At 40.5% G+C, this 19483-nt stretch overlaps 1 protein-coding gene across 2 annotated transcripts; it reads left to right on the plus strand.

Annotated features, from left to right (window-relative positions):
- Positions 1 to 9626: 9626 nt before the first annotated feature.
- On the plus strand, positions 9627 to 18142 carry CCNH (cyclin H). Of its 2 annotated transcripts, none has more exons than XM_042894606.1 (9): positions 9627 to 9818; positions 9926 to 10048; positions 11003 to 11076; positions 11343 to 11553; positions 11822 to 11985; positions 13775 to 13845; positions 15649 to 15760; positions 16310 to 16370; positions 17973 to 18142. In XM_042894606.1, the coding sequence occupies exons 1-9, from the start codon at positions 9702 to 9704 to the stop codon at positions 18006 to 18008; spliced, it is 969 nt and encodes a 322-aa protein (XP_042750540.1). In that variant the 5' UTR covers positions 9627 to 9701; the 3' UTR covers positions 18009 to 18142. The 2 variants fall into 2 exon arrangements, with proteins under 2 accessions (XP_042750540.1, XP_042750541.1); XM_042894607.1 differs by having other exon boundaries at positions 9729 to 9818; positions 9926 to 10038.
- The last annotated feature ends 1341 nt before the right edge of the window (positions 18143 to 19483 follow it).

The raw sequence follows: 19483 nt of genomic DNA on the forward strand, positions 1-19483 counted from the left end.
GTGGCGGCACCAGCCTCTCAGCCACTTGTCCATTACCTGGGCTCTGCCATCCCACTCCGTGTGCCTCATCGCCCCAGGAAGGATAGAAGCAAATGTCACTCGTGCTCCCACTCCCTCCACCAACCGCCCTACAGCCCCAAAGTCCTTTGGGTAGTTTGCAGGCTTCTCGGAGCTACTTCATGGCTGCTTGCCTGCACTAACGAAGTAATGGGTAGTAATCAGAGGGATGAACCAGGTCAGGGAGTTTTCTAGCTGTGTCCTGGACCTGGGCCCCAGGGAGGCGGCACACCTCCCTGTGAGTCGGGTCCGGTCTGCATCCGGGGCCTTCTGTTCCCATGCGGAGGGAATCACCACCAACGACAACCCTGAGTCTGTCTTTGCTGCAGCACCTAGCATTTGTCCTTGTTGAATATCGTGAGGTTCAAGTGTTCTTACTTCTGCTGCGCGTCCAGGTCTCTCTGGCTGCCTTTCTTTCCTTCCAGTGTCTTGACTGCACCTCTTAGTTCGGTGTCATCCACAAACTTGCTGAGAATGCACTCAATGCCATTGTCTGTGTCATTGATAAAGATGGGGAAGAGCACCGGTCCCCTGACTGAGTCTTGGGGGGCACCACTTTGTTCGGCTTCTGCCCAGACATTGAACTGTCTATCACAACCCTTTTGCTGTGACCAGCCAACTGGCTCTTTATCCATTGAATGGTCCGTCTTTCGAAAGTATACCTCTCCAATTTAGAGAGAAGAATGTGGTGAGGGACCATGTGAAAGGCTTTGCAGAAATCCAGGAAGATGACATCCATCACTCTTCCCTATGCACTGATTGCCGTCACTCTATCACCGAAGGCCAGCAAACCAGTCAGGCGTGATCTGCCCATGGTGAAGCCATACTGGCTGTCTTGGATTACTTCGTCTCCTATGTGCCTTAAGATGGTAACGAGGATGATCTGCTCCATGATCTTCACAGGCACACATGTGATGCTCCCAGGCCTGTAGTTCCCCAGGTCTTCCTTTCTCCCTTTCTTAAAAATGGGAGTAACTTTTGCCTTTTCCCAGTCACCGGGGGGTTTTCCCCCAGTGATTTCACAGCTATGATTTTTCAAATATGATGGAGAGCAGCTCAGCAACCACATCAGCCATCTGTCTCAGAACCCTAGGATGGATATCATCTGGCCCCATGGACTTACATACTTTCAGTTTCATGAGGATGTCTTGGATTTGTTCTGCTGTTACGGTGGGATGAAACCCACTCTTCTCACCCACACCTAGAGCACTATTTCAAGGACTGACAGCAAGAGGAGTGAAATGAACACAGAATAACACCATAAGAATCAGAATTTGTGAATGGATACATGTGACAGTAGAAGTTAATTGGAGATTCTGGGTAGTCCCTGTAGTAATATTCCATAGGATCCACAATACAGACATCCTATTTGTCTGACCTCTATAACAGCTCAGGAAGATGTCTGCCCGACTACATTTAGGCATTTTTTTTATTTCACGATTTCATCAAGCACTGCACATGAATGGTATAATTTAGAGAATAAATATCAGTTCATAACGGCATGTAATGAGTAGCAAATAAAACCTACAGACAAAGAAGATGCTCTCAGCAGTCAGAGACCAAGTGTCTTTGTGGCATAATTTTACAGTCACCCCTGGTAACAAGCACTGACACTGTTCTACTTTCTAATACTGTGTTTTATGTATGTACAGTGAGCAGCATTTATAAAGAACAATCTCTAGAGCAAGATTGGTTAGTGATCTTGCCTGTCTGCCTCTTTTTTTCCATCTAATTCTTACACACTGTAGTATTTTAGAAAACATCTGAACAGCTAAACTGCTCGAACTGGTCTGATTTGAATCACTAATGGGATGGTCCATATATAGCAGCTTTGATTACATTTCTTTTTGTCACAGTCTTGACTTTATAGATTTAATTCAAATGAGGGGAGGAAAATCAGTTTTTTTGCCATTCTTCTGCTTTACTTATTGAATTCATTCCATAATAGGAGGAAAAGTAAAGTTTGGAATATACCCCTGGGCAAAACCTAGAATAGCAATGACTTTATACTTTAAAAAAAGTAACTTCAATCGAGGAGCATCTGTATTTGCTCTGTGCTTATGACTTACAGCAATGTCAACAACTCACAGCTGGTGTGACTGAAATACAGTACCTAATAAGCAGAAAAATATTTTAGATTAATTTTGAAGATAACAGCCTAAAGCACTGAAGGAATAATGGGGTCACAGCACCTCTTCCAAGCATAAATTCATCTCCACATCTTTTACTGTTGCATTTGATGTTCACTTTTTTGGAAAAAAAAAATATTTTAGAAGTACTATGGAACGAGAATAAACTCAACAGAGTTCTATACTTCAGTTTATTGAGAATAATGTAGCTAGCAGAAGATTGAAAAACAATGCAATCAGATAAAAGAACAGCCCATTAATATCAGAATAAAAAGGTAATCAACCACATGAGTTCTCTGTCTTCCATTTCCTTTTACTGCTTTGTACTAGTGTCAAAGTGATTTACAATAGCACCATTGATACTGTTGTGCTTTTGTAAATGTATTTCCCAAAAATGAAGACATTTCTAGCCTTTGCATAAAAAACATGAGTTTTCTTTAAAGGAAAATGAGGACAGCTTCTGATGCATAATTGAGTTGAGGCACAACTTGTTTTCCTGATCAAGTTCTCTCACACAAAAAATGGGTCATATTCCTTTACTGTTGAGGCGAGTGGCTTCAGTACAATACCTCCAATATTTTCCCCCAAAGCCATACACTAAATGTCTGGAGTTAATATGCGATTCTCTCCTAACATCAGGAGAATCTATCAGCTCATTTTCTACCAAGTGTTTTGAATCACAGATGTGAATGACATGCTGTGTATTCCATCAACATCTCTCTTAACATTTGAAAGGAATGCTCTGCTTAAGTTCAACTTGTTTATGTACAGGAAAAGATACCATGTTTTACATTTTCCATAGGTAATCTTTGAAATAGGGAGTCCTCTCATGCCCAGATTGCATAGCAGAGGTTTTAGTAGATCCAACTTTCTCCTTTGGCATACACATTAAAGAACTCTAATTTTAAGCATGAAAGTGTCTGTCATCCTGTTTTATAACCAAATGTCATTATTACATGTTCACTTTCGTATTTCTGAATTAGGTGTATTTTGATATTTCCAGATGCATCATTTCAAAAGTAGTTCAAAAGTAGAATTTTGGAGTAAACAGTGATTCTTGAATTACAATCTGACATAGTCCAAGCTTGAATTATGTTTGAAAATGTATTTTGGTGCTTCATTAAGCACCCTAGAATAATCAGAGCGTAGCGTATTTCACGGAATTAAATGACTATGATTATTTCACTCAAATGAAAAGTGGGTTATACCTATGAATGGATATGTACAGTATATTCCAATCATGTAACTTATCTAATTACTACATTAAAATCAAGAATATTTCATTAATATAGTGTCTGTGTGTAAAATGTGAATAAAAATATTCATAAACTCTAATCTTAGTAAAACATTCTATCTCTGCTGTACAGACAAAATGCTAGCATATGACATCAGTTTACATGGCAAGTAGTATAGGAAGGAAGGAAGGAAATTTTTAACTGTTTGGCACATACCTGACTGGCCAAGGGAAAATCACCTCTTAACCGTGGCATTTCTGACAGATAATCACTAAGTAAGTGTTTTACAGCAATCTAATGCAATAAAAGAGTTAAACGGAAGAAAACAAACAAACAAACAAACAAAACATTTAAAACCACCTGCAATGATCTCAGCAATAAATAAAAAAAAATAAACAATCAAACAAACAAGCAAATAAATAAATAAATTCCATTCAGTTCAGCAAAGAACAACTCTCAGAATAGTATAGGTCATGGCATCCTAAATGGCCATGGAAATGATGTGTGAAAGTAACCTGTGAGACTCTGCACTGCTTTGGACAGCATTCTTTTCTAAGCTCCTGTGAGCAAAACAAATATTGAATATGCCTGTTAAAACACTGCTGTGGAAAAGATGGAGAACAGAAGGAATTATTTGATCCAACTAGTTGGAGGGCCATGAGTTGCTGGGAGTGTATCAATTTCCCAGTTCATTGTCCTGAGACTGACAAATCTTTTATTTTCTATTCCTGTCTTCATCTTTAGAGAAAAAAAAAAAGAAAAAAAGGAAAAAAAAAAAAGAGGGCAATTGGCTGGTTAAATGCCTTATTTAGAAAGAAAGAGTGTTGTGGAAAGACAAACATTTAATCTCCATTCTTCCTTGCTTAAACATCCTCCTTTAAATTAAAAAAAAAAAAAAAAAAAAAAAAAAAAAAAACAGAAAAAAAAAAAAAAAAAAGAGAAAAAGAGAATAAGGAAGATGGGAACAAGCCTAATAAGTGCATTTCAAAAATATCAGAAAAAATGGTCAGTTGTTGTAAACAGGGATCCAGTCTGATCAGGACACTTTTTAATTTTAATTTCAAAGTTTATTTTCATTTGTGAGGTTGGCTGTGGATAAAAATGATGCAATTCCCAGTTACCGTGTAGATTATATAGGTTATAAGAAACTGTAAAATGAATAAATATAATAAATGTTACAAATACAAACAGCTAATCTGCTAGTGACCATATCTCTGTCATGACTGTAAAATCACTGAACTGTGGAATTATCTAGATTGGAAAAGATCTTCAACTTCATCAAGTGTAATCATCAGATTGACTGATAGAGTCCCGTCACTAAATCATGTTTAAATCAGGTACCACAGATACCTGAAGGTGATTTCTGAATTCTCCATCTAGTCTCTCAGTCCACTTTGTCTCAAACACACTGCAAAAGCAGCGCTCCTTCATAGGAGGAAAGAAATTTTCAAAGCAGTCAAATACTAGCACATAGAAGAGAATAGTACAATAATAGAATAGTAGAATCATTTGAATTGGAAGGGGCTTTTAAATCCAAATGTTCTGCTATGAACAGGCCCATCTACAGATGGATAAGGTTGCTCAGAGCCTGGTGCAGCCTGACACTGACTGTCACTAGGAAAGGGCCATCCACAGTGTCTCCGGATAACCTGCTCTCTATAATAAAAAGCCTTTTTTGTCCTTACATCCAATCTAAATTTCCCCTCTCTAAGTTTGAAACCATTTCCCTTTGTCCCATCACAAAAGGCCCTGCTAAAGAGTCTGTTCCTTTGTATCTTACAGGCCCTCTTCGGATACTGAAAGGCCACTCTCGAGTCACCTTGGAGCTTTCTCTACTCCAGGCTGAGCAGCCCCAGATCTCCCAGCCTGTCCTCATAGGGAAGGTGTTCCCACCCCTTGAATTATTTCTGTGGACTTCCTCTGGATGTGCTCCAAGAGGTCCACATCCCTCCTGTGCTGAGGACTCCACATCTGGATACAAGTATTCCAGGCAAGGCCTCACCAGTAGAGTAGAGGGGAAGGATCACCTCCCTCTCCCTGCTGGCTGTACTTCTTTAAAGGCACCCCAGGCTATGTTTGGCTGTCTGGGCTGTGAGTTCATATGTCTGGCTCAATGTGTCCAGCTTGACACCCATCAGTACCCCCAGAACCCTTTTTGGCAAGGCTGTACTCAGTCATTTCATCTCCTAGCTTGTATTGATGGTAGAGGTTGCCGTAACCAAGGTGAAAGACCTTACACTTGGATTTATTGAACATTATGAGGTTCTCCTGGGCCTAGTGCTCAAAACTGCCTAAGTCTCATTGAATGGCATCCCGTTCCTTGGATGTGTCAACCACACCAAACAGCTTGCAGTCATTCACAAACTTTCTGAGGGTGCATTCAATTCCACTGTCAGTATCATTGATATAGATATTAAAAAGCACTGGTCCCAGTACAGAGCTCTGAGGGCCATCACTCATCACCGATCTTCATTGAATCATGGACTAGCACTCCAGAAAAAATCTCCCCAGCATCATGAGTAAGACGAAACAAAAAGTAAAGCAATACATAGCAAAAGCAACAAAGGAGAGAATCTAGTTTTAGCTAGTATTTCAGTAGTAAGACTGAGGACTAAAACATAGTACTTGAAACATTGAATTCAACACCACTGACAAATTTGCAGTTGTAATAACTATGGCGAATATTAAAATAATATAGTAATAAACTTACGTGTTTTTTCCCCTTTCAGGCTTTTAATCCTCTCCAAGTACACAAGATTAAACCATCACATTCTAAGCTAAATAACAAAAGGTAGTATTTGAGGTTAGGCTTAAAATGAAACTGACTATCCTCAGACTCAGTGGAATCACGGGAAAAATGAATTATCTGTCTTGGAAATCACTAGGAGTGGTGCCACTGATTTTAAAGGAAATGGAAACGTTTGATTCTAAACTGCTGGGGACCTGTAAAGAACCTGAAATGAGGACAATACAACTGGCAACAACAGTCTGAAAACAATTTTCCTTGGCAGTAGCTTCACAGCATTCCACTTCTTTGAGCAAACTAAAATTTAGATCGTTTTTTAAAACCTCGGGAAATAATTTTACCATCATACCACAGACTTGTTTTGTTTTTTCAACATTTGCTTAATCCAATATATTTTTTCCTTTACTATTTGATGAAATACAGCTCCTCTGAGCTGTTGCAGAGTTTTAGAATACACACAGCACTGATTTTTCTGCATGTTTCCCATCTTTGGTTTATAGTGAAAACACTAATATTAAATTCAATTTATATCTGCTTTCAAGAATCAGCATAATTCTTTCATACTCAGAGGCCACTGAATAGCACTTTAAATTTATGGTCATTAAAAATAAGCAACAAATACAAGGCAATTTGCCTCAACTTTAACAGAAGTATCGGAAAACTGAAGATAAATGACATGACCCATGTAAGATGGTAGATCAAGAAAAATGGTAGCCATAGTTCCTAATTCCAGGTAAACATGATTGTACTACAGGAAACACTATTATTTTCTTCAAGAAAACTGCAAAAACATCCCTTCTAGAGGTGGTATAGATTTGGTTATGGCTTGAGCAAGGAAACATCTTCTCTGGCTTGTGGATGACAGTCTTTTTCTTACATTACTGTAATAAGGAGCTTCATCTAGAACAATGTTTAAAAACTCATTCTAATAATTTAATTCAAAATGGTGATGTATTTTGTAAAAAAATGAATAAGGAGCTTTCCCTGTGGACACAGCTACTCAAAAATACTTATCAGAAGACCCACACTTGCAATTCCAGTAATGATTTGCATACAAGGAGTTTGAATATTATGAATATATTATAATTATATATCATTATACTATATTATATTAAGTTATACTGGAGTACCGTGTCCAGTTCTGGGCTCCCCAGTACAAAAAAGACAGGGATCTCTTGGAAAGAGTCCAGCGGAGGGCCACAAAGATGGTGAAGGGCCTGGAGCATCTCTCCTATGAAGAAAGGCTGAGTGAACTGGGTCTGTTCAGCCTCGAGAAAAGAAGACTGAGAGGGGACCTGATCCAGGTCTATAAATATCTAAGGTGTGGGGGGCAGAATGGCGAGGCCGGACTCTTTTCAGTGGTGAGTGGAGACAGGACAAGGGGAAACGGCTGGAAACTGCAGCATAGGAAGTTCTGCACAAATGTGCGCAAGAACTTCTTTACAGTGAGGTGACGGAGCACTGGAACAGGCTGCCCAGGGAGGTGGTGGAGTCTCCTTCTCTGGAGATGTTCAAGACCTGCCTGGATGCCTACCTGTGCGACCTGCTGTAGGGAACCTGCTTTGGCAGGGGGGTTGGACTCGATGATCTCTGGAGGTCCCTTCCAACCCCTACAATTCTGTGATTCTGTGAAAATAAGTCTTACAACTCATCTGCACGCAATATGCTTGTAATAACTATTCTCACCCCTCCACATGTTGTTTTATGTTTTTTTTTTTTTTTTTTTTTTTTTTTTTAAGTAGAAAACAGACAGTGAAGTTTAAAGTTTTTACGAATACTTAATGCTTCAACAATAGAATTTACAGGGCAAACAACAAAATTCCCCTCTTATGTGGTGCATGTGGTAATTTTTGGTCCTCCTCGGTTGCCTTTAGATGATCTAAGAAATCATGGGTTTTGTGTATTACTTATGACATTACCTATGCCTTTTGAATAATATAAGAAAAGATTGACAGGAAATCGCGGACCTCAAAGCCCACCTGGTTTCACCACCCCTGGCCAAGATCAGGCTGTCCAGGACCCTCATCCAACCTGCCCTTGAACACTTCCAGAGATGGGGCATTCACAGCTTCTCTGGACACATTGTGCCAGGGTCTCGCCACCCACTGAGTAAAGAACTTCCTCCTAAAATCTAACCTAAATCTCCCTTCTTTTAGTTTAAAGCTATTCCTCCTTGTTCTCTCACCATCTGCTCATGTAAAATGTCAGTTCTATTCCTGCATGTACTCCTGCTCCTATTAAGTGCTGGAAAGCCAGAAAGAGGTCTCCGTGGAGCCTTTTCTTCTCCAATGTAAACAATCCCAACTTTCTCAACCTTTTTTCAAATGAGGGATTCTTCAGCCCTCTGAGCATCCTAGTGCCTCCTCTGGACCTGCTGCAACAGTTCCACGTTTTTCCCGAACTGGAGGCCCCAGGCCTGGATGTAGTACTCCAGTACTCCTACTCATGAGGGCAGAGAAGAAACAGACAATTCCCTCTCTCCCTGCTGTTACCCCTCTGTTGATGCAGCCCAGGTTACTGTTGCAAGCACATACTGCCAGATCATTTTTTCATCAACCAGCACCTCCAAGTCCTTTTCCATTGGAATTGGGGAGATGTGTAAAACACCAGACAGAATCATACAGTCAGCAAAATGGTAAGACTAGCTAACATGACAAGTTTTAAGATAGCTAACATGACAGCAGTTTTAAGAAGCCTGAAGAAAGAAATCAGGAAGCTGCATCAGGAGGGGAGAATCAGCACTGAGTTTTGCAGTCTGTGACAGCAACAGGGCTGAGCTGTGTCGTAGGAGGGGCAGCTCGGGGTCAGGGAAAGGGTCTGCACCGGAGGGCGGTGGGCACGGAACGGGCTGCACAGGGCAGAGGGCACGGCCCCGAGCTGCTGCAGCTCAGGGGGTGTTTGGACAGAACTCAGACATAGCGCTGGCGTTTCGGCGCTGCTATGTGGAGCCCAGGGCTGGGCATGGTGATCCCCGTGTATCCCTTCCAACTGGGGATATTCTGTGATTTTGTCGTTATTATTAACAAATAAATGAAAACGTAAGTCCAACCACAGCAGCAGCAGCAAGTCCTCCAGGTGTGTGATTGTCAAAAGAAAAAGCAGATTACTCATTTCTGAATTTTCCTATAGTTGCACGTATTTCAAGCTGCACTCAGACCAGACCCCAGTTCCCTCACTCCCCGAAGCTCGCATTTCGTTTTCCGTTTTGTGGAAAGATCCAGCAGCAGATTAACATTTACAGTTGTTTTTTTTTTTTGTTTGTTTGTTTTTGTTTTTTCGGATTTCCGGATTTGCAGCCAGTTGGCTTACCTCCCCCGTTTCCTTTAACCAGCCGACGTCCGTTCAGCCTGGTCTCACCCTCCCGCGCTCACCGCAGCCTGCGCGGCCCGCCCAGCCCGCGCTGCCATCTTTCCCCGCCCCCGAGTGCCGCCATATTGGGTGCCGCGGCGTTCCGCACTACGGCTGCCAGCGAGCGCTCCGCGGTGCGCGCTGCGGTTCGGTCCCCCGTCGCGGCCGGTTTGCGGCGGGGAAGCCATGTTCTACAGCAGCACGCAGCGGCGGTACTGGACCTTCCGAAGCGAGGAGGATCTGGCGCGGAGCCGGGCCGATGCCAACCGAAAATTTCGCAGCAAAGCGGTTGCCGGCGGGAAGGTGCGGGGCGGGGCGGAGGAGGGGGGGGGGGTGGGCCGCCTCTGCGGGGCCGCCGAGGGGAGGGGCGGCTCGGGCCGGGCCTCTTCAGATCGGTGTGTTTCCCGCAGGTGCAGCAGGGTGACTTATTCTTGCTGGAGGCCCACGAGGAGCTGGCGATATGCAAGTACTACGAGAAGAGGCTGCTGGATTTCTGTGCCGTCTTCAAGCCAGCTATGCCACGGTCTGTGGTGGTAAGCAGAAGCGTTCCGTCGTGAGGTGTTCCCTGCTTCCTCATGGCTCTGCCGTCCGGGAAAAGATTGGTTTCCTTAGTGGTCCTGCAGGAGTTGAGCTCGGTTGGGCCTACTTCCGTTTTGGTTTTGGTTTGGAAGGGCTTTCGGAGCCCATCCAGCTCCCCCCCCCCCTGCTGTGGGCAGGGCTGCCCCCCCAGCTCAGGCTGCACAAGGCCCTGTCCATCCCGGACCTGAGCAGCTCCCGGTGCAGCCTCACCACCCCCTCAGGGCCAGGGCCTCACCGCTCCCTCAGTGAAAAATTTCTCCCTCTAAAGTTTCCCCAGTGACTTGAGTGCATTGAGAGGGAGGAAGGAGGACTTACAGCTGAAGCAGGGAATTGAATTGTGCTTCACTTCTAAGCGTGTTGTTCGGAAGCATCCCACCAGTAGTCCCTCTTTTTGGCTGCTGTGGTGAATAACAAAATGATGAGCATCTTGTTTGTATGCACTGTGGCTGTGTCACAGTAGGCACTGTTATGTGCTGTGAACCCCATCTTTACATTTCAGAACTGAGCCCAGTAAGGTACATGTGCTGAGTCAAACTTTGCTAGTAAGAGGTTGGAAATACTTGATCTGTGCTGATGGAGTTCACATTAATTTGGAAACTTGGCACTGACGGACTGAAGTATTCCATTTTAATGTGAGATGAGATTGTAATGAAGGTATTCTAGACTGCACATTGTATTCATGAATAAACATCTAAAAATGACATAAAACTGCTATTTTGTGGGGTTTTTGCATGCATAAATGAATTAGACTTTGAATGACATGGCATTCTGTGAATTTTAGTGTGCTTGTGTATCTTGTATGCCAATAGTACGCATTCAGACTTTGTTTTATGAATTTTATTATTATTGTTTCTTAATCCACGTTTATTTCTGCATTTAACTCTTTCCTTCTCTTTTTAAAAATTAAGGGAACAGCTTGCATGTATTTCAAACGTTTTTATCTCAATAACTCAGTGATGGAGTATCATCCTCGGATAATAATGTGAGTTTTCAACACATTGTGAGTTATTGTACCGATCAGAATAATAGAAGTATTACTTTATTTGTTAAGATATGAACAAAATAGGAAAGGAAATGCAAAAAAGTGTGGTCACTTTTCGTTTCCACTTGGAAAAGTTTATTATATTCTTAATGTAGTACTTCAAAAACTTTTAAAATAATAATAAATCTGTGCGGAACTTTTGATAAAAGGCTGAATGCTGCATGTATTAATTGTTTGCTTTTTTTCTTTCCCCCAAACTACTCAAGGCTAACATGTGCATTTTTAGCCTGTAAAGTAGATGAGTTTAATGTGTCCAGCTCTCAGTTTGTTGGTAACCTTCGAGAAAGCCCCCTTGGGCAAGAAAAAGCTCTTGAACAGATACTGGAATATGAACTACTGCTTATTCAGCAATTGAACTTCCATCTTATTGTGCACAATCCATACAGGCCATTTGAGGGAATTCTAATTGATTTGAAGGTAATGCCGTTTTATCTGCTATGTACTTTATATTTTAATGTAATACAAATACGGATTTTATGCTTTTGTTTCTGTGCTCATAAAGGTGTAGATTCTGAAATGATAGGCAGAAAATATCTGAAAGGAGGTGTGTGTTGTTGTGGTCTTTAAACATTTTAGGAATGAGATGGCTTGTCACTCTTCTGCTTTACAGAAAATTGTTGAATTTTGTGTGTTGAGCTCACAGACTAACAGGAATAGCTGCTTAACTTTCCCAAATATTTCTTAGACTCGGTATCCATTGCTGGAAAACCCTGAAGTTTTAAGGAAAACAGCTGATGACTTCCTCAATCGAGTGGCTCTGACAGATGCATATCTGCTCTTCACTCCCTCACAGATAGCTCTTGCTGCTATAGTATCTAGTGCTTCAAGAGCAGGAATTAATATAGAAAGGTAGTCTTTCATTTTCTTTGAAATTTTTGTTTGTGTCGTCTTTAAAATTGTTTTGCTCTAGACATTCTTGGCTAACAGAAATTTGTATCTATTTCATAGGTAGCAATCTGCTACATTCTTTAAATGTGCTTCAAAACTAAAGCAGGAAGAAGGAGAAGCTGGAAATACAATAGGAAGTGAGAGTATGAAATACATAAAGAATTGTTGAAAGAAAAAAAAATAAGTTTTTAAGAGATGTCTGAGGTTGTGGGGTCATATAACATTATTCTGAACTGATGGCAGATAGGAATGCAGAAGCTGTAAGTGCTGTACTTGAGCTTTGAATTTCCCTGGAAATAGAATAGTGTTAAGGCGCTGTTCTGCTGAATGGTCTGTCTACTTCTGCTTGCAAAGCTGTGATGAAATGCTTTGATACTGTTGCTGAAAGACATAATTTATTTTGCTTGAGGACTCAAGTGACCTTTTTTCTTTAGAAATACAATTGCATCCACTGTATTTGGACTTTTATAACCACATGATACTCCATTTGAGTTTTGCATCAAGAGTGCAACCGCTGCAGTCACAAGGGCTGATAATAAAGTAAAACAATTCTGTTTAAATAACTTATTTTCCACCTGACCTGTACAAATGACAGGTTGAGGTTAGGATAGAGTTCTAGAGGTTTGAAAATCTCTTCCTCCCACAGTGTTAGTGTTTGTATGCAAAAAGTTACAACTTAAGGAAAAAAAAAAACTGCAACTGTGCACTGGCAAATAGTGGCTTCAGTTATGGGGTCAGCACAAAAATTCATTTAAAGTTGCACAAGAGTAGGTGTTATAAACTGGACAGCTCTCAGCTTGCAACAGTTACTGTCTTCATGGTGGCTGGTGCATCAGAAAGCTGAGAGCTGCAACTGACTGAGTTGAATAAATTGTTATTTTGCACAGACCAAGCCGTGAATTTTATCTACAAATTTTGTTTCCCAGCAAGGAAAAAAAAGTGATGTTGGCAAGGATTGCTGCTCATGTATTTTGTGGTTTTGGCCAGGTGCTGTGTGCATCTTATTTTTTTGCTTGTTTTATTTTGCTTTAAGGTATGGAAGCACAAATGAGAAAGCAAATGCTAATGCTAAAAGTGAAATCACTCCAAATTTCATGTTTTTACTCAGAAGCCACGTAGAATATGTTCAGTATTGTCTCATTACTGAAGTGCACCTTCTAAGGAAACGTAAATTCCTTTTTCTTTAACACTGGAATGTGTTAAATACTTCTGTGATAGTGTTGCTCTGCTGTGTTCTGTTTCTTGCTAAAAGGAAGTTTGAATCTGAGAGGACGGTGCACACAGACTCTGAGCAAGTGCTTGGGATTTGTTTCCAGTGGTCGAGCTCGCTGCCAGAGGAAGCAGTTCATCTTGCAAGCTTTCCTGTCAGTTGATCTGCACGAAGAGTGCTCTTCTGTAGCATCTGCTTTGCCTGTAGTCATACTATGCATAGTGTGATACTTCATAGAATCTTAAGTTGACTTAACTGTTAAGAAGTCTTACTGAGTTGTTTAATTCTGCAGTGCCGGTACCTTAGGTTCTTTATGTGGTTAGGAAATACTTTTGTCCAGTTCTTCGTAGAAGAATAATGCTGAAAGTGAACAACTCACTTTTTATCACTTTATAACACTTGCGCAACAGAAGTGTTTTCGTCAAATGGAATTGTATAGCTTTAGCAGATAGAAATTACAAATAATGCATTTTATTAAGTAATGCTAGGTGTTGCAAATTATTACAGCACTTTAAGAGTTTATTCTTTTTTGTTCTGCAGTTATTTATCAGAGTGTTTTATGCTGAAAGAAAACAGGACATTCTTGACCAAAATACTGGAGGGCATGAAAAGTAAGTAAATATTTTAAAAAGTATATATGAAAGAAAATGTATCTCTGAAGAGGAAAAAAAACAAAGAAAAAAATCAACCCCAAACCTTTTTCACTTAAAGCTTTTGCTTTTTGAATAAAAGTGTGCTTCAAACAGTTTTCTTCTCATCAAGGCTTACCAAAGATAATTAAAACATTAGCAATAGAGTGAACTTCCTACTTGATGGATGCAGGGGGAGAGACACTCAGAGTTACCTTTGATGTTAAGCAAATGAAATTAAAATAGCAGAGGACCTGATGATTCTCGAATCATGTATGTTGTAATGAATTAAGTGTTAGCAACTGATGTACTTTCAAAAGTGAGAGATCCAATTTGGGCAAACTGAGTAATGTTTCTGTGTAAGTCTTGGGTGAATAGCTTTTTTCCATTCACTGACTTGAGAGTATAGCTTTTGACAAAAGCTTGCAGGTAACTGCTTCTACCACTAGAGGATGACTTGTTAGCAAGTGATAAGTGATCTGCCAGGATTTATAACTCACTTTATTTTGTAGCCATAAAGGTAGTTCAGAAGATGCTTAGGTTTGGTTATGCAAAACAAAGAAAGTACATTATGTGAAACACCAAGAGTGGTAGCATGGTTTGGTTTTGTTAGGACAGTGGAAGTATGGTGCACTGATTATTTATTACCTTTTTTAATTGAATGGCAGGATTGGAGTATGGAATTATATGTGATCACTTCTCTTAATATTCTAAGCTAATGCATGTATTTAGAATGGGAGAGTATTAGTATTTAAAAATAAAAATCTGGCCCATTGAGTAAGCCGATTTCAGTAGTGAGTACAAGTCACCAAGGTCTGCATTTCAACTTGAATTTATAAAGCTTGAGGTGTTTTCCCCTCTCTCTCTTGCTGAGCAAAAAAAAAAAAAAAAAACCCCAAAAAAACCCCCAAAAAACCAACCCCAAAACAGAACAAAAAAACAGACTCATTTGATCTTCTGGTTTCTGTTAGTAAAATGCAGAGGGAACTTTGGGATCACATAACTTTCACTTGCAGTCCTGTGGAAGATAGCTTTACCCTATAGGCTGCTGTTCTGCAAACGCAGGATGACAGGCAGAACATTTTGAAGCAGTGGAGGTGCTAAGTCTGTGAATAATTTGTTTTACACAGAAGTGGTGGTAGAGGAGGTCATGTTTCCTCTGTAGCAGTTAGAAGTTTGATTTTCTTTCTCACAAGACAAACTTTATTAAGAGTAAGGTTCCGTGCTGAATACAAAAATTGCCTATTTTGAAACTTGCTAGCAGAGCAATGTGAATTCTGTAATTTCCTTTGAAATCCAAACCTGTGATGCTGACAGCCAGTTTCTGTGTAGTTCTCAGTGCTGGTGTATCTTGATGTTATTTAGAATTAAACCACTATGGTAAGATGATAGTCAAGTCATATGTATGTAATCTTGGATTCTCCAAAGTTGGAATGCTCTGTTAGATGGGAATTTTCATAAGCAAATGTTTTGTGAGCTGGAGAAGTTAGTACCTGGAACACCTAACGCTGGCTTTGAAAAAATACAAGGATTTTATTTGGAAAGCTTTCTGTTTCAGCTGCTGTAATACTTGCCTTATAGCTTGTTGAAGTCTGTTTTAGAAAACAAGTAACAGTATTTTCAAAACCTAGCAGAAGTTTGAAAGGTGAAACAATATTTGAAGGTTAGATACAAGGGATAAGCCATGAAAGTAGCCACACTACTGATTGATACTGAGCTTGTGTAGTTCACTTTGTGAAATAAGAGTTACCTAATTTGCTTAGAGATATGTTGTTGCCACCACAGGCATGAAAAATCTTATAAAGAAGTACGAACTGCCAAGACCTGAAGAGGTTGCAGCTCTAAAACAGAAGTTAGAGAAGTGTCACAGCCCGGAGCTTTCACTTAACACTAACATGTAAGTAGATACTGCTCTGTAATGTATTATCCCTCTTTTTCTTTTTTTTAATGCGGTGGGATCATTACTTAATGCTGGTCTTGCAGTGAATGAAAATGAAAACATGTCAACATATTGTAAGAGTGTCAGTTCAGATTCTTGGTTCTCAGGATCAGGTAGTTAAACAGTGCTTAAATACGTTCTATGCGGATTTGCATTGCAGGCCCTAGTGGTGCTTATTTTTTAACACAAAACTGGAATCCCGAGTGGCTTCTAAATATGATCTCATATGTCTTGAGAATCATGGTCTTCAGAATTATGTGAATTCTGTAAGGAGTTAATGCTTTCTTAAGAATGATGTTGCAGGTAAAGGACTTGCTAACATTTTCTATCTGCCCTTTTCATTTTAGTACCCACTGTGAACTTCTAGTAGGCTGCTATTTTTGAATTTTGATAGCTTTTTTTTTTTTTTTTTTTTTAAGTGACAGATTTGTTCATAAACTAATCTAAAATACTGTACCAGATAATAAGTCTGACTCTAAAACTTGTTTTTTCCTATTTGGGGCTTAGGAAGAAGAGGAAAATTGGTGAAGATGATGAATATAACTCAAAAAAGCCTAAAATGGATGAGGTCAGTTAATGTACAAGACATTACTTTTCCACTCAGTAGTAACTGGCAAAACCCGCACATTGTTGAGACAAACTTCTGCCTCTCACATTACAAAAGTTGCTCAGAATATTTTTAAAGTTTTTTAAACATCTAGTGTAAATCTCCCTTCTTTTATTTGTAAACCATTTCCTCTTGTTCTGTCACTACCAGACCACTTAAAGTCTGTCTCCCTCATGATTATAAGCTAATTATAATTACATTACTGTAATAATTAAAGTACTGGAAAGCCATGATGAGGTCTCCCCAGTGTCATCTTTTCTCTAGGCTGGACTTGCCTAGCTCTTTAGCCTGTCTTCGTAGGAGAGGTGCTCCAGCCTTTCTTGTGCTCAGTTTCCCAGGCCTGGACGTATGGTACTCCAGATGAGTAGTCCATTCCAGTGGCCTTCTGTGGTGGGAGTGATGTTATGAGTAGATGAAGGGCAAATGGTGTCCTCTACCTGCACTTCTGGAAAGTCTGACATCATCCCACAGTTCATTCTTATTTCTAAATTGGAAAGATATAGATTTGAAGGGTGGATTTTTGGATGGATAATGAACTTGTTGAAGGCTCTTTCAGGGTACATTTAGATCTGCGAGATGGGATGTCTGAGGAGCAGATGCAAGCAAACTGCACTTAGAGCAGCACAGAGGGTTATAGGTTTTATTCGACATGCACAGACTCATACACACAGGCATCCATTTTAGATAATGCCCATAAGCAGGAAGCAGAAACTCCCTAAGCAAGTGTACTCACTACTTGCTGACCCTTGAGAGATGGCAAAGCACTGAAAGGAGAGAGAAGGAACATGCTGGTGGTACACTCAATAGGTGGTGCCAGCCAGGTATCCCCTGCTTCCAGGTGCACTTCTCTCTCCCCTGCTGCAGCCTCTCTCCTGCTTTTAATTCTCCTCAGGCTCTGCAGGGCTTTTTTTCCACCTGCACACTGTACCTGTGTGGCCAGTGCGTGATGCAGAGCCCAAGTGGAATACCTGCTTGCAAAACAGTTACAAGTGTGGCATGCTCTTGTTTTTTGCTCTTGGAAATGCACAGCTTATGGTGGTGACTGTGTTAAAAAGTAGTGTTTCTCTATCAAACAGCATTATTGTGTGCTCTTTGTATCTTTTGTAGTTTCCATGGAAATAAATGGGAGGCATTATTTTCAGAGCTGTCCATATGCATTTGGTGTAGGACTTGAAAAAATTTGTATTTCTGTTTGGAGCCTGGTCTTACATATTAGGTAGGAATGACAGTGTTTCTTGCTGGTTGTCAGGAGCAAGAAGGTTGTCAGTATGCAAGAAAGGTATTGTCAATCATTAATGTGCTTCTTTTGCACCAGCATTTGGCAGAAGGGCATCCCTCAAGAAGATAAAGCATATGTTTTAAAATCAGTTTAAACTTGCTGTTTAAGTCATTTACTTGCAATAGGCACAGTGTAGAGATTAGTGCGAAGTTGGTTGTATTACTTGAACTCTCTTTAAGCAACATGTATATAAAAGATATTACTACACGCAGCACTGTCATGTGCACAGTTTTGTATTGCTTGGTCACCTTACAGTAAAATGACACTTGTTTTCCTTTCCTTAGGAAGAATGGACTGATGAAGACCTTGGGGACTTGTGAAGCCTATTCCTTTGCTGATTGTTCTGCGGCACACGTGAACCTGCTTATTGAAGGTTCTGTAGACTGAAGCAGGAGGTATTTTTTTATATCGCTTTTTAATTTCTTTGCAATAAAAACTTTTATTTTAAATTTTAGTTAATTGTAGCTCTATTTTAAAACATCTCACCATCCAAGGTCAGTAAGAAGTATTCAAGTTTTGGTTTAGCAGCACCTTCAGATGCAACTTAAGAATTGGCTTGCAGCACAGCAGTACCTAACGTCAATTCTGGCATTTAGCAAAGTGATTAAATACATGGACAACACAGATCTGCTAATAAATCCTTAAGTACTTAAGAGCAAGATGTGCTGCTGTCCTCTGCCCAGGTTTGCCAGTGAAACTGCTAGAAGAATATAGCCTTGCTCATAACATTTTTTTGCATTTGAGAAGCTCTTCTCAAGTGTTCTAGATTTATTTTCATCATTGCTTTTTTTTCATCATTATTATTTTATATAAGCAGATGCAAATTTGTTCTTCAGAGTTGTTTTATTTTTTTGCTGTGTTATACTGATGATACCCAGCCAAGCACATTTTAAAAATGACCTATTCTAGACAGTATGCTTTTCATAAGTCATTATTAACAGTGGCAAAGCTGCTTTTCTTCCTTGACTGCTCAGCCTATCATAGCTTCACCTCAGGAGGCCTTACCATTTACATAGTACCTAGCAGCTAAGGGAAGAGTGATTTAACTGAAACACCTTTTAATGGGCCATCCTTAATATGTTCTGAACTAGCTGTAACCTGCTAGCAGAGCATTAAAAAAAGGAAAGTTATAAACTGGCCCTGTGATTTCTGTATTTTAATTAATTACCTCGCTGTGTTACATAAGCAGGCAAGCCTGGTAGTGAAGAAAACAGTATTGTTACTTCATCTTTCCTATGAGCTGCAATTTAAAATGGACTTGACCAGACCGTACTGTGTTCTGAGACTTGTGCTCCTGACCCTTTGCCAGCTTTGTTGCCCTTTCTTGGGCATACTCATTGCCTCAGTGTCTTTCTTGTAGTGAGGGGTCCAAAACTCAAGAACACAGTACTTGAGTTGCAGCCTCATCAGTGCTGAGTATGGGTAATAATCACCTCCTGCTAGCTACAATCCTGCTAGCTACAATTTCTGATACAAGCCAGGATGCTGCTGGCCTTTTTGGCTGTCTGGGCACTGCTGGCTTGCATTCAGCTGGCTGTCAGCACTCCCAGATTCTTTTCCACTCTACAGTTTTCCAGCCACTCTGCCCTAAGCCTGTGGCTTTGCATGGGGCTGTTGTGACCAAAGCAATAGTTGGTCTTGTTGAACCTCTTAGAGCTGGCCACAGCCCATCAATCCAGCCTGTCCACATTGCTACAGAGGGACTTCCTTCTCCACTCCTACTTGGTGTCATCTGCAAACATATGAAGGATGCACTCAGTCCCTCATTCAGGTCATCAATCACAGAATCACAGAA

Source organism: Lagopus leucura, unplaced genomic scaffold (genome assembly GCF_019238085.1).
Source record: "Lagopus leucura isolate 7727_CA_CO unplaced genomic scaffold, USGS_WTPT01 238-0_obj-0_obj, whole genome shotgun sequence".
Classification (NCBI taxonomy): domain Eukaryota; kingdom Metazoa; phylum Chordata; class Aves; order Galliformes; family Phasianidae; genus Lagopus; species Lagopus leucura.